General features: G+C 37.3%; 2 protein-coding genes across 3 annotated transcripts; one reads left to right on the top strand and one right to left on the bottom strand.

The window, feature by feature from the left end:
- Positions 1 to 1,283: 1,283 nt before the first annotated feature.
- LOC126753459 (putative nuclease HARBI1) lies at positions 1,284 to 5,430 on the top strand. Of its 2 annotated transcripts, XM_050464956.1 has the most exons (5): positions 1,284 to 3,374; positions 3,433 to 3,488; positions 3,956 to 4,294; positions 4,352 to 4,778; positions 4,859 to 5,430. In XM_050464956.1, exons 3-5 carry the CDS (start codon positions 4,185 to 4,187, stop codon positions 5,372 to 5,374), a joined length of 1,053 nt encoding a protein of 350 aa, XP_050320913.1. In that variant the 5' UTR covers positions 1,284 to 3,374; positions 3,433 to 3,488; positions 3,956 to 4,184; the 3' UTR covers positions 5,375 to 5,430. The 2 variants fall into 2 exon arrangements, with proteins under 2 accessions (XP_050320913.1, XP_050320914.1); XM_050464957.1 differs by having other exon boundaries at positions 1,284 to 3,488.
- A 73-nt stretch (positions 5,431 to 5,503) lies between these two features.
- On the bottom strand, positions 5,504 to 6,547 carry LOC126753465 (uncharacterized). The gene is made up of 2 exons (XM_050464967.1): positions 6,249 to 6,547; positions 5,504 to 6,193 (listed from the first exon to the last, which is right to left on the bottom strand). Exons 1-2 carry the CDS (start codon positions 6,381 to 6,383, stop codon positions 5,504 to 5,506), a joined length of 825 nt encoding a protein of 274 aa, XP_050320924.1. The 5' UTR covers positions 6,384 to 6,547.
- Between the last annotated feature and the right edge of the window lie 7,159 nt (positions 6,548 to 13,706).

Consider the following 13,706-nt stretch of genomic DNA (forward strand, 5'->3'; position numbering starts at 1 on the left):
GTTGATGTGCTGTCTGAGAACTTTCCCGCTTTCATTGCTGATTTGGTTTTATCTCTCTTCATCCGACAATCGGCGATTTTATGGCCCACTTTACCGCAAAAATGGCATTTAAGGTTAGGCGACGGTTTATACTTTTTCGACTCTGGTGGATTTTCGGAAACAAACTTTCTTTTACCGAATGCAAAAGCTCTGAGTTCTTGCTGAAGTTCATTTCGAGTTCTTATATTCGTTTTAAACAACAAACGCTGTAAATTGTTGTCAAAACGAGCTGAATGTGCGAGGACCACTGCGATAGCTATTTCTTCGATAGTCTGTGATTTCCATTTATGCATAAGAGAAGTCACTAGCCGGCTTGCATATACTGAGATGCATTCATTGTCATTTGGGTGACCATTAAGGATGTTCATCAATATTGCAGCTGATGTTTCAACACCCTCAAAGCGCTGTACAAACAAGTCCCTAAATTGTTGCCAAGTAATTCCCGCAAAGCTTATTTGTGACAGCCATTGCGAAGCGCAACCTCCCATTGACTTACTGAGGGCTACAATAAGTGCACTGCCTTCCAATGGATTGTCTGCCATGATCACGTCTACAGTCGAACACCAGGAAATCGCATCTACACCGAAAACGTCAGGGTTAAACTTTGGCAATGTAATACTTCCTTGTCCTGCGGATTTTGAAGGCTGCACCGCTTTTAAAAGTTCAATAAATTGTCGATTTTGCATTTCCAATATTTGGCGCAGCTGCTCATTCGCATTTACTGAAGATGGGGGAGTCCATTCCACTTCTGATGTCGGTCCATGTGCGGTAGCATCGTCTGTATTGATGTCCGTACAATTTGGTGCTGCATTAGGAGCGCCGTTCATGAGCAAGCCGGTTTCCATTTCTCTAAGTCAATATATTTCTGGCGAAGCGTAGCGAACAACTGCGCGACCGATTTCCTCACCTCACCAATGAATCAGTACCAAAAGCGCTTCATCACTCTTAGTATATCTACCAGAACAAAGCCTTGTGCACATTCTTTGTCCCTTTCTTGCCTTTACAACACTCGTTGATTTTATCGTGACGCGCAGAAGGACACTCGGCAAAACGAAATGCTTTTACCTCGCTCTCACACCGAAGGATATAATGAAGAGAAACATGAAAACAGCATACTTCGATTACGTTGAAATTTATTTACAAAGTACTTTGCATACACAGTAGTTTGTCATTTATTACAAAATTACAAAGTAATGTCGTCATTTCAAAAATGATATCCAAATTAACAAAGTTATTTGTTTACATCGACATACATATATCTCAACTATGTCCACGTACTATTACAGCACGCAGAACGTCGCCTAATGTAGCATATAGCCCGTCAAGAATTTTATATCCCAACATTCAAGCCAACAATAAAGAAATGCATTTTTCGTGCAAAATCTACACTATGCATAAGCGAAATATGCGAACGCAGATTATGGTAGCACTTCCACCGGAACGCTGCAACTTTGCGCTGCCCTTTACTACCACAGGTGTCGATTTTTTCAAATAAAGGCGTCCATGCTAAGGTCTCCCACACGACAAAAGCAGTACACCTCGAGCTATGTACCAATCTGACAAAAGAGGCTTTCCTCGTGGCATTTGCACGCTTCGTGGTTCTCCGTCAAAACTCATAAGTGACAATGGCAAAATATTTACAGGAGCTCAAAGAGCCACTGAAAAACAGTTTGTGTACTTTATCAAACAAGTTTCACCTGAGATTGTACGAAAGTACGCTCCCTCATATGAGTGGTTTATGGGAATCAGCAGTAAAAAGTTTTAAATCCCATTTTAGAAAAATACAAATTTAATTTTGAAGAATATACAACATTATTATTTCGTATTAAAGACGTTCTTAATTCACGGCCACTAACGACACTCTCGCAAAATCCCTCAGATCTAACAGCTCTTACAACAAGGCAATTTCTCAAAGGAGCACCCATTCTGACCATACCTGAGCCAGGCGTGGAAATATATGGGAAAGGATTAAAATTCTCCATCATGATTTCAGCCACCGATTGAAGGAGGAGTATATAAAGGACCTTCATAAAAGGTACAGATGAAAGAGTCTAGAAAAGGCGCCAAAGTCTTTGTTGACCTCCGTACTCAAAACAGAACTCTACCCGCTCGTTAAACTATGCTTCTTACCAACCGCAGATAATAACGAAAATGCACGTGATAAACAATTTGTACAATAATACCGACACGCAGAAATTGAAACATCTGTCTAATACCAAACCCGAAATAAACCGCAAATATGATAAATCATAAATAATATGTTGATTAGTACGACCTCGACAAACCAAATGAATGGTTACAAACAGACTAATTTTTCATAATATATACTATTGAGTTGCAACTAAACTCGACCTTTTCTCCATACAGGCAAATATGCATTTAGAAAATAGTCAAACTTCAACGCCAACAATGCGATTGGCCATCAGTGTACTCCGTCCTGGGGTTGTCCCAACAGCGGCGCCCCGATCAACCACCGCAACAACACCGTGAACTACAGCTCGTAGTACCATGCGACACCGTCATCACCAGCGGAGCCCCATTGCATACAATGCCGCGTTTGTCGCTGCCCACACCGACTGCAATACTGTGGGCTCTTCAAGGGGTTGTTACCAATACAACGCCAGCAGATAGCACAGGCACATGGGCATTGCCAGAATTGTCTGGCACACACGCACGCAACTCATGAATGTGATTCAGGGGTTTTTGTGGCAGGCAGCATCACACGCTGCTCCACTGCACCCCGAGACGTGAGGTCGGTCAGCCACCTGCCCCTCGCAGCCCCGGCACAATCATACAGCAAACCAGCCGTGTGGCACGGCGGCGAAGACCGGCGCCTCTCCCTGAGTCCCGTCTATGGCGTCAGCGAAATACAGAATCGACAAGGCGTCATCAAAGGCCGCACCATCGACGTACTTCCGGACTCAGCAACGTTGTGGCAACGTTGCAGCAGCTTCGCCTAGGGGGGCTGGGATGGCTAAATGAGTTAAGCTTCCCGCCCTCATGCCCCACTACACCACACCACTCACAAGCAACACTGGCACATACACCACACTTGAAGACACCCTGCCAACCACGGCTACCCGCTTGTGACAAATATTCCAATACAACCACACATTTTTTCTCTATGCACTAACACCAAAGCACATTTTCGGGTTATTTTTTGCAATGAAAAAAAGTTCCTTTCATTTCTTGATTTATTTGAATGAGTGCGAAGGAGAAAACGTAATTGTCAATAGTGCCAAAAGAAAATCCCAAAAAGGGTAATAAAAAAACGATTGAAAGACGCATGTCATTCGTGATCGTACTGTCGTAAAGGAGGCTCGTACAACAAGAAGGTAAGTGAATGTTTTTTTTTAAATAATTTGCAAATAATTACTTCATTTGTTTTTACAGCATTGGAATTAGCAGCTGCAGCAATATCATCAGAAGCAGCAAATTTAAATTGTTAAGTAAGTATGTGAGAAAAAGCGTGTGTTGTTTGAAATTGGATTGCGCAGTTCAATATAATACGCAACAATAATTACATATGTACATTAGTATGTATTTTATGCGTTTAAAGCGGCCTGCACAATCCAATATAATATGTGAAAACAAATGTTTGCTTTATATTTTAAATAATCAGATAATATTATTCTTTTATTTTAGATATTATTATGATTTTTATTTAATTATTCTTTCTTTTCAGATTTTATCACTATTTTTATTTAATTAATCCTTGCTTTCAGAGTAAATTCTATTTGTATTTAATATATTTTATTCTTTCAGATAATAATAATCTTTTTTTCAGATATTATTATCATTTTATACAATTAATCTCTCTTCAATGTAATTATTATTTATTTTCAGGTATTAATAATCTTTATTTTATTTTCAGGTATTTGTCTTTTATAATATTTCTCCACTCTTTTATTTTCAGGTTTTAATAATTCTTTTCTTTAATTAATCTTTTTTCAGATATTCAGGGGTGTTGTGAAATCCAAGACAGAATTGCTTAGCTGTCAGAATTGCAAACCAATTCTGATTTAAAATGGTGTCACAGAATCTGATTGGATTTTCGTCTTTTCGAACATATGCAAAACCAATATTCGAATCAGCTGTTTACTTATGTGACAAATATTGTGAATGCAATTTGAATAAAATTTGAAATGAGTTCGGCAATATTAGCTTTCCTTTTATTAGAGGAAGAAAGAAATGAAAGAATTAAACGTAAAATATTAAGGGATCATAGTAACCCACTTGATGCTCCAGGAGAATCGTAAGTAGAATTTATCTTGTATTTACTTGTGTGTTACTTTACGCGCTTACTTTACAGATTCATATCACATTATCGGCTGAATAAAGACGCATTTATTATGGTGTTAAATATAATAGAACCACATTTGCAGCCCACGACTATTCCACCGATAATTCAATTGGCAGCAACACTGCGTTTTTTAGCAGAAGGGGCTTACCAACGGGGAGTAGGCCGTGATTCTTGTATCAGTTTGGCAAGAAGCACGGTGTCGCAGATTTTAACAAAAGTGATGTGCCTCTTAGAGAATTACATTTGCGGTCAGTGGGTAAAACTTTCTATGGATGATAGCGAAAAATTGATTTCAAGAAATCACTTTTTTGGAAAGTACAAAATACCCGGAATAGTCGGTTGTATAGATGGAACACATATAAAAATAATAAAACCACCTGATAATGAGCATTTATATTTTAACAGAAAGGGATATTTTAGCATAAATGCGATGATAGTAAGTATAAACAATAAATTAATATTCAAACATATTTGTAAACCTACTTGTATATGTATATGTATTTATTTTTTCAAAAGATTTGTGACAACGATATGCAAATACGTGCAGTTGATGCGCGGTATCCCGGTTCAAGTCATGATGCATTCATCTGGGGTATGAGTCACGCTAAACAATATTTCCGTACACAGTATGAGAGTGGGCAGCGTTCATTGAGGTTGCTGGGCGATTGCGGCTACGGAATTGAACCATTTTTGTTAACACCTTATAGAGATCCACAGTTTAACTCAATGGAGTATAAGTTTAACATAGCACATACGGCTGCACGGAATATTGTGGAAAGGACAATCGGAGTTTTAAAGAGCCGTTTCCGATGTTTAATGTCCACATTACATTACCGCCCTGAAAAAGTGGTTAAAATTGTAAACGTCTGTTGTGCCTTACACAACATCTGCAGACGTTACAACATTGAATATAATCAGGAAGTAGTAATTCTTGCAAATGAGACTGACGATGACAATTTTTTCCACTCTGATAATGGTTCAATGCAGAGCGAAGGCCGGAGAATAAGAGACGAAATAGCAAATACTTTGTAACTCAATGAATTTATTTCTTAATTTTAAATATAACAGTCTTCATGACTAAACTAAAATCAGCCTTATAAATTCAGGTACTTTAAGTATATTTCACAACCAGGATCTTTAATTAAATAATATACTTAATAATTAATCTTTTTTTTCGTTATTTCGTTGTCTTTTGTATTCAAACTTGAGAACTTCGAGATTTAGTTGTTCTTTTTTAATCTCATTTTTTTCCACAATAGCTTTAAGTAATTGAGTACTTATACTTACAAACTCATCTTTCAATTCAGTAATAGCTCTTCCAACAGTTTTATTATTACTCTCTATTGCTTGGTATATACGCCTCAAGCTGCTAGCATTTTTAGATTGCAGTTCTATTATTTGATCAAATTTTTTCAATATATCTCCATTTTTTTTATCTTCCTCATCCAAAAATCTTTTTAAGCGATCTGCTGTACTTTCTAATTTTTGCCTTTTAGGTACACTAGCATTTATTTCGTGTTGCCTTTGTGACGTGGAGGGTATATCGTCGGTATCTTTTTGTCTATTGGATGCATTACAACTCAAGTTTATATTTTGTTCATCTGGCGATGAGGAAGACAAATCTACATTCACCCCTGCAATTGGTATATTTAAATTCTCATTAACGGGTTGGGTACCAAGAGAAACGCCTAATATGCCTTCTATAGTTTGCGAAATGCCACAAAGACGCACAATGGTTTCTTCGTTTGGAGTGAGCTGATATTTTGAAAATGGGCCACCTCCTGTTGCTCGACTCTCAATTTTGTTGTGAGCTAATTTCCTTTTGATTTCGCTTTTCCACTCAGTTATAACCTATAGAAATAAGTTTAATTTAATTGCAGTTTAATTTTCACTGAAAATTACTTACCTTTTTCCACCCGTTTACGTCTTTGTGTGGAGGACCTGCAGCATTAAGGGATTCAGTTAATGCCTGCCATAACGAATCTATCGTCGGCTTATTACGTTTCGTAAATCCTCTTAAGATATCAGGATTTTTTTCCATAAATTCAATTATAATCGTATTTTGCGTTCTGTTCTTATGTTTTCCCCTACAAAAATAAAGTTAATTACTTCGTAACAATAAAATAAATAAATTTCTTAACTTACATTTTGTCAACCGTCTAACAACACACAGAAATATAAACTGAAAATTCAAATCTGTTGGCGATTATCTTCTTGTTTTATTTCTGATAGCAAAACCGATAAAATTGGTTTCGATGACACCCAAAACCGATACAAATTCTGTTTCGAACATCAAACCAATAATATCTGAATTCATGACACCTACTACGTTTTTTGATCGGTTTCAATTCTGATTCCGACAACTATCAGATTCCACAACACCCCTGATTAAATATTTTTGTAAATTAAATATATTTTTATTTATATAAATTGTAATAAATTTTTTGTAAACATATAAAAAATTAAATAAAATAAAAATTTTGAAAATTAAAAAGTTTAGTTTGAAACTTTAAGAAATTTTAAAAGTAGGAATCAAAAAATGCAACCCTGCATCTGCTGTTTAAAATGCAACCCTGCATCTGCTGTTTAAAATGCAACCATGCATCAGCTATTTAAAAAGAGAAAATGCAACCCTACATCAGCCGTCGATTGGGGGTATTAGAGCAGGACAGATATACTTTTTTATATGACACTGTTAAATGAGCGCAACAAAGATGTATGATCACATGTATACGTACGTGACTGGGTAAAATTGTCGCTCGGCCTATCTTAAAGTACACATGATTACCCTATGGATTACCCACTTTCTTACCCACTGATTATCTGGTTTTTTACCCGCTCATGGTTGGCAGGGCAGTAGTTTCCTCACACACCACTCATCCATTGGAAGCAGTAGAATACGCCACACACACACCAATACACGCAGCTACTAACCCATCACCTTCGTCCCGGAAGCGGACGACCTCTTTCGACCACGAATTACGATCTGTCAACATCGGCGGACGTTCCTTTTTCGTATCTTCGGCGCGCAGCTAAAATCATATTTCCGTTGGAGCCATCGACCAGATCTTCGGCGCGCAGCTCAAGGTATTGTTCCACAGAGACCGATCTCCAATTTCTCTTTTCGAGTTTCTTTTTTATAATTTTTTTAAACTTTTCATTGCAACCTCCATTGGAATCCGACCAGGGAGTTCATTGATTTTCACATTTAATTTTTTTCGATATTTTACACACATACACTGTTACTTCTCCTCTGGTATCCGACCAGGGATATTTTTTAATCTTAAGAACCCACTGTGAACATTTTTCGAAGTAAAAGAAAACATTTGGCAACACAAGAAAAAAAAGTATTCTTTCCGGAGTGGGTGCGAAAAGTAAGTGGTAAGCATATAACAATTTTGAATCTTAATTTTCAGCTTAGCAATTTATAGTAACAGCATAGAATCCACTCGATTCAAGAAAAAATGTTAACTGCGGTTGTACCTTTCACAAATAAAAATAATTCCATATAAGAACTGAATTTTGATCTGAATTTTTTCGGAGAATAATCAATGCCAATTTACGTGAATATATTTTGTAAAATAAAGAAGCAGCACTCATCGCTCAAAACCCACACACAACATACCAAAAGGTCACACAACCCAATACAACACAACATATCATCCACACAACCACAGCAACACATCATACCAACCACATTACACACCAACACTTCGCTTTTTTCGGTACAAAAGGATTGGTCAGATCGGAATGGTTGCTTATTTTTAGTTTTTACCCGAGACCTCGAAGGTTTTTGTCATTGGTACGTCCGTCGAAGCAACGCTGCATAACATAAGTTTAAAATTGTTAAGTGAAACCAAAGTGCTAATAAAATTTTGAGCACAGAAGAAGAACATTTTGTGTGAATACAAAATAAGCATTGAAAAACAAGAATAAGATAACACAAAAAAAAAATATTAATTAGAAAGTGAAATACTTCCTCTCTTTATTTCAAAAAAAATTTGCGAATTAAACATTCCAGGTGCAAGTGCAAGTGCAAGTGAATATATCACCCATCAAGGTGAACAAAAGGAATACAACTAAACAAATGGTCCTTCGAGCCTCTTTGAAAGGCACCTAAAGAAAAAAAATTGTCCCAAAAAAAAAATTAAAATACAGAGTACAAGATACTCATATATGTACATAGATATTAACAGTGCAAATAAATTATAATAAACGGGCGCGAAAAAAACGGACACAACTAAATAAGTAAAACACAACTAACACAAAACTCACTAAAAGAAAGAAAAGTGAGTTCGCGGCCATGGCTAAATCGACTCAACTGTTCTCACTGATCGCTTATATATACATACATATATAGTGTAGGATATAAATATCGAAATTAATATATTTTGCTGCGCTTAGCACTTTCTTACTTGTTTGCTAATATATACATAACCCCATTTTTATAGATTACTGAGGAGGATATTGAGAAGTCATTTGGTGGCGGTTCCAGTAGCGCCTACTACTCCAGCGTTTACAGCTCAAGTACCAATGCATATATGCTGATGTACCGTCAAATAAATGCACAAAGCAATGAACACGCGACTAAAAGCAACGAATTCTCCGAACATATCAATCAGCTCTTACCGAAATTGCATCAGAAAGAGAAGACACGTGTACCGCGCAGCAGTGCACGTCACGGTGTTGTCGTCTTCGACTTGTCCGTACAAAGCTGATCAAACCGCGCGTCAGTTTCTACAATCCAGAATTTCTGGAGTCCAGTGCTGGAGTCCGCCTATTAGATGTTGAATGTGGAGAAATTTGCACCGCTATCACGTTGTCGTCTAGTTGTTTACAATGATATGGGCGAACAGATTTATCAATCGTTGGAGCACATCAGCGATCCAACGCTCAGCAAATTGCATTAACAAACAGACGGACCATTGAAATTTTTGCTAGAAACCAAAAAGGAAGGACAAGAATTTGAGATTTACAAACCGGGTGGCGTCACATGGAATGTATACATAGTTAATGTGGCGAAAATGCAATTGGATGGGCCACATCTGGTAAATGCGCCGTCAAGGGAAGCGAATGCCGCTTTGTTACATTCGATTGCCGTACGCCTTAATCTAAATGAGAACCAATTGCTATTAGCTACAGTGAAGACTGATGCATTTGTTGCGCTGGGCACAGCGCCATCAGAGAACGACACAGCCGAGGGCATGCAACGGCAGGTCCTAACGCAGGAAGATCTGCAAGAGATCGCGCAAAAGCAGTTTATAGGTTTAATATATGTATATTTACCTAAATGTACCGAATACGGATGCGAGTACGTTGGAAATATTGGATATACCCGCGCTGGAAGCGCCCACAATTGAGGTAAAATAATTTCAGAATTTCATAATAAGAAGAAAACACTTTAAGGTTATCTCTCCTCTCTCGCAACCCAAAAGGTCAGCGCAGACGTTGTCGACGACGTGCAAATGAGCAAATGTCCTGCATACACTAAGTCCATCCAATAGTGATAGCACATCAAATCTTTCACAAAAGAGCTGTGCACGCGAATCACCATTATTACCTTCCGCCGCCACTGCCGCTGGGCAGGAATCTCATTCGGAAGATAGCAGTTTACACTTCACACTTGGTATGTTGTGTCACACAACCCAATACAGCTACACATCATGCCAACCACATTACACACCAACACTTCGCTTTTTTCACCACCTACAACCGATACAAAAGGATTGGTCAGATCGGAATGGTTGCTTTTTTTTCGTTTTTACCTGTGACCTCGAAGGTTTTTGCCATTAGTACGTCCGTCGAAGCAACGCTGCATAACATTAGTGAAACATGCATAACATTGTTAAGTGAAACCAAAGTGCTAATAAAATTTTGTACAAAAAAGAAGAACATTTTGTGTGAATACAAAATAAGCATTGAAAAAAAAAGAATAAAGAAATACAAAAAAAATATTCATTTGAAAGTAAAATACTCCTTTTTTTATTTAAAAAACATTTGCGATTTGAATATTCCAGGTGCAAGTGCAAGTGCAAGTGAGTATATCACCGACATCAGGGTGAACAAAAGGAATACAAATAAACAAATGGTCCTTCGAGCCTCTTTGAAAGGCAAAAGAAAGATACAGAGCACAAGATACTCATACAGTGCAAATAAATTATAATAAACGGCCGCGAAACAAACGGACGCAACTAAATAAGTGAAACACAACTAACACAAAACTCTCTAAAAACTAACAGCGGGCGCGATTTAATGAAAATAAAGAAAAAAACAACAAGGAACATAAAGCACGAGAGAGAAATCCAGCACACACAGCAATAACGCCGAAAAAAGGAAAAAACTAAACCCAGAGAGCGAGAACGAAGAGAAATAGTGTAATAAACATAAGTATATATGTCCAGTTCAATTTTATTTTTAAAATTGAAGTTTTTATGCATTTTTTTTTTTTTTTAGGGGGAAGCATCGAAAGCCGAGGTGCGGAACTTTAATCCGCTAAACCTAACCTACTCCCAACTCAAGACTCTCCGACGGAACCACCGATTAGGTATTACTTCGTGGGAGGGACAGGACAATTATGTCTCCTCTATTACGCGGACTGACGGACGCCTTGTCTGTTGAAAATGTCTTAGTTTTGTCATTATGAATGCTGACGCTTCGCTAACAGCTTTCCATTTATCTGTCGACTGACACATGTGTGTCGTTAGATTCTCGACCGTAAAACTACCACCGAGTGTGGTTTTTAGTTTTTCCCTTGTATTTGAGAAACGTGGGCTATGAAATAGTACATGTTCAGAGTCTTCTATATACTCTGTACACGTCGGACAGTACGGACTAATGTCATTGTGGAATCTGAAAAGGTAGCTTCTAAAGCACCCGTGACCAATAAGAATTTGGGTCAGATAAAAGTCTAGGTCCCCATGTCGTCTGTGTATCCACGTGTGGATGTCCGGTATGAGTCGATGGGTCCAGCGCCCTTTGGGTGAGGAATTCCACCACTCCTGCCACATTTTAGTGCTTTTGTTTCTCTCCTCTGATCTGTTGCGCGCCGCATTTTCGCTCGTATCTCGGGAACGGTTCGTCCTACGGCCATGATCACAACCATTTCGGTAGCAAATGACGTGACAAATAACTTTTGTCTTATACATTTTGCCATGAGATGCGTATTTCAGGCGCTAGGTAGACAATTTCACGATTTTAGGCTAATTCCCGAAATTTCAAGGCCGGAGTTGGGGTTGAAGATGCAATCCGATCTCAAAACAAAAAGTTGCATTGGAATCAGGAAGTACTAAGACATTTTTTCCGCACTATTAGAAATCCCGAATCGAAAAAAGTCCGGAATCGACCCACCCTAGTGTACATGAACCGAACTGACAGAATCAGTAGAGTAACGGATCAGTACTTAAGTATGTATACACAAAATTTTATTACTCGTTGCAGTTCTCTGATATGTACATAGTTAAGAGATTAGAATTAAGAAATGTATTGAGGAAAAAAATTTTAATTAGGAAGAAGCATTTTGAAGAATATTTTCTGTACAACAGGTCCATTGAATCTACGAATATGTTCTCCAGCTGGTGTTTTATCAGGATTAATGACAATAGCGTTATTATCGCGCTGTAATTTGTGCATGTTCGATTTGAATATTTCATTGTGCCCGTTCAATAAAGCGTCCAAGTCGTTAACGATGCGCCTAGCAAAAAATGAATCCATGTTATTATAGTCACAATGCGCATTCACGCAATTAGCAAATGCGCTTCCGAAACCCTCGCCGCCCATGAAGTAGATTTGTAAAAATTTATGTGGTTCGTTTGGCATTGGCAGCAATGAGCCCATTTTATGATAAACCTGGTCTCTGATTTTGAATGTAGAATTGTATTGTTGACCATTAGCATTAGTATTTCGAACTACTTCTGTTGCTCCAAACGATGTCATTTGAAAACATGAATTTAATGTTCGAATTGACTTAGGAATACGTTAGAGTCTGGATCCGTGCCGATAAGTAAACCGTTCAATGGTTCAGTTGGTGTTTTAATTTCAGGTGGTTGCACTTTTCCTGACGCGCAACACATCCCAGATGGCTCATTTTTGAATTTGAGAGCATGACAATGCGGACATTCTGTTTTAACTCAATAAAGATTTTATCAACCTTGCCACTGGTGGGGGTAAATGAGAAAGTCTTTTCTTTAGTGAGAAATCTTTCATTCTAATTTTATTTTGATATTTGTAAGCCTTATATACTATTTTTGAAGTCTTACTTATCTAATTAAATATATGGGTATGTACTGTACACCACATGGGGTTGTTTTTAACTATACAATGCAATTCATGTGTTCAAATACCATTGAACATGCTTACTTATCAGTAAAGTCGAAATTCTACTAAATATAAATATCTATTTATATATTAATATACATATGTACATGCGTATGTACATAAACATAATCATGTATTTACATGTAATGCGCATCAAATAATAATAAAAATGGATGGATAAAGTTACAGATCAGACAACATTAAAGACACACACACATGTATTAAATTGTATAGTAAAAAACAACCCCATGTAGTGTGCAATGCATACAAACATATACACATACACATATATTTAGTTATTTAAGATAGTTTTCTAAAATAGTATATAAGCAATGAAAATACCAAATAAAAATCAGAATGAAATAATTCTCAGCTCAGTGAAGGTCTTTTCATTTCCCCCCACCAGTGGTAAGGTTTGATAAAATCTTTGTTGAGTTTAAACATTTGGTTCTATCGAGCCTAAAAAAAAGAGCTTAGCCAAATTTAAAAAGCCCTGATATTATAAAGGCAAATAAAATAAAGTAAGCCCTGTTATTAATACATATATAGGCAAAATTAAATTGTAAGACAGGTGTATATTCCCGCATATTAAACTGATCACATAAGCCGTTTTAGCAGAGACTAAACGCAGTGATCTAACTGCTATCCAAGAAATATTCAGCGGCTGTGAGTCGAGGCACAGCAAGGTCAACTAGGCGACCAAATCAATATACCGCCAAAGATTTCTTTGGAGAATACCAGCAGTTACACAGATACGAAAAGTGTTGCGGAAAAAATCATCGGTATAAACAGGAACAAATTTCTGGATGCCCAAGCGGATTTATCCGAAACGGTGTTGCATACGTCCAACACTTTGTCCAACAAAATCTAACATGACAAATAAATACAAATCAGATACATTTGATTTGAGTTTTGGAATCTTCATATTCAAGAGCAAAATTCAACTCCTCAGAAAAGTAATGGATGATCTTCACAAAATCACTGCAATAAAAAGTGATGATGTCAAACTTTTAAAAATTGTGTTTCTTCAAATGCACAATTTTCACACAAA

This window comes from Bactrocera neohumeralis, chromosome 3 (assembly GCF_024586455.1).
Source record: "Bactrocera neohumeralis isolate Rockhampton chromosome 3, APGP_CSIRO_Bneo_wtdbg2-racon-allhic-juicebox.fasta_v2, whole genome shotgun sequence".
Lineage (NCBI taxonomy): Eukaryota > Metazoa > Arthropoda > Insecta > Diptera > Tephritidae > Bactrocera > Bactrocera neohumeralis.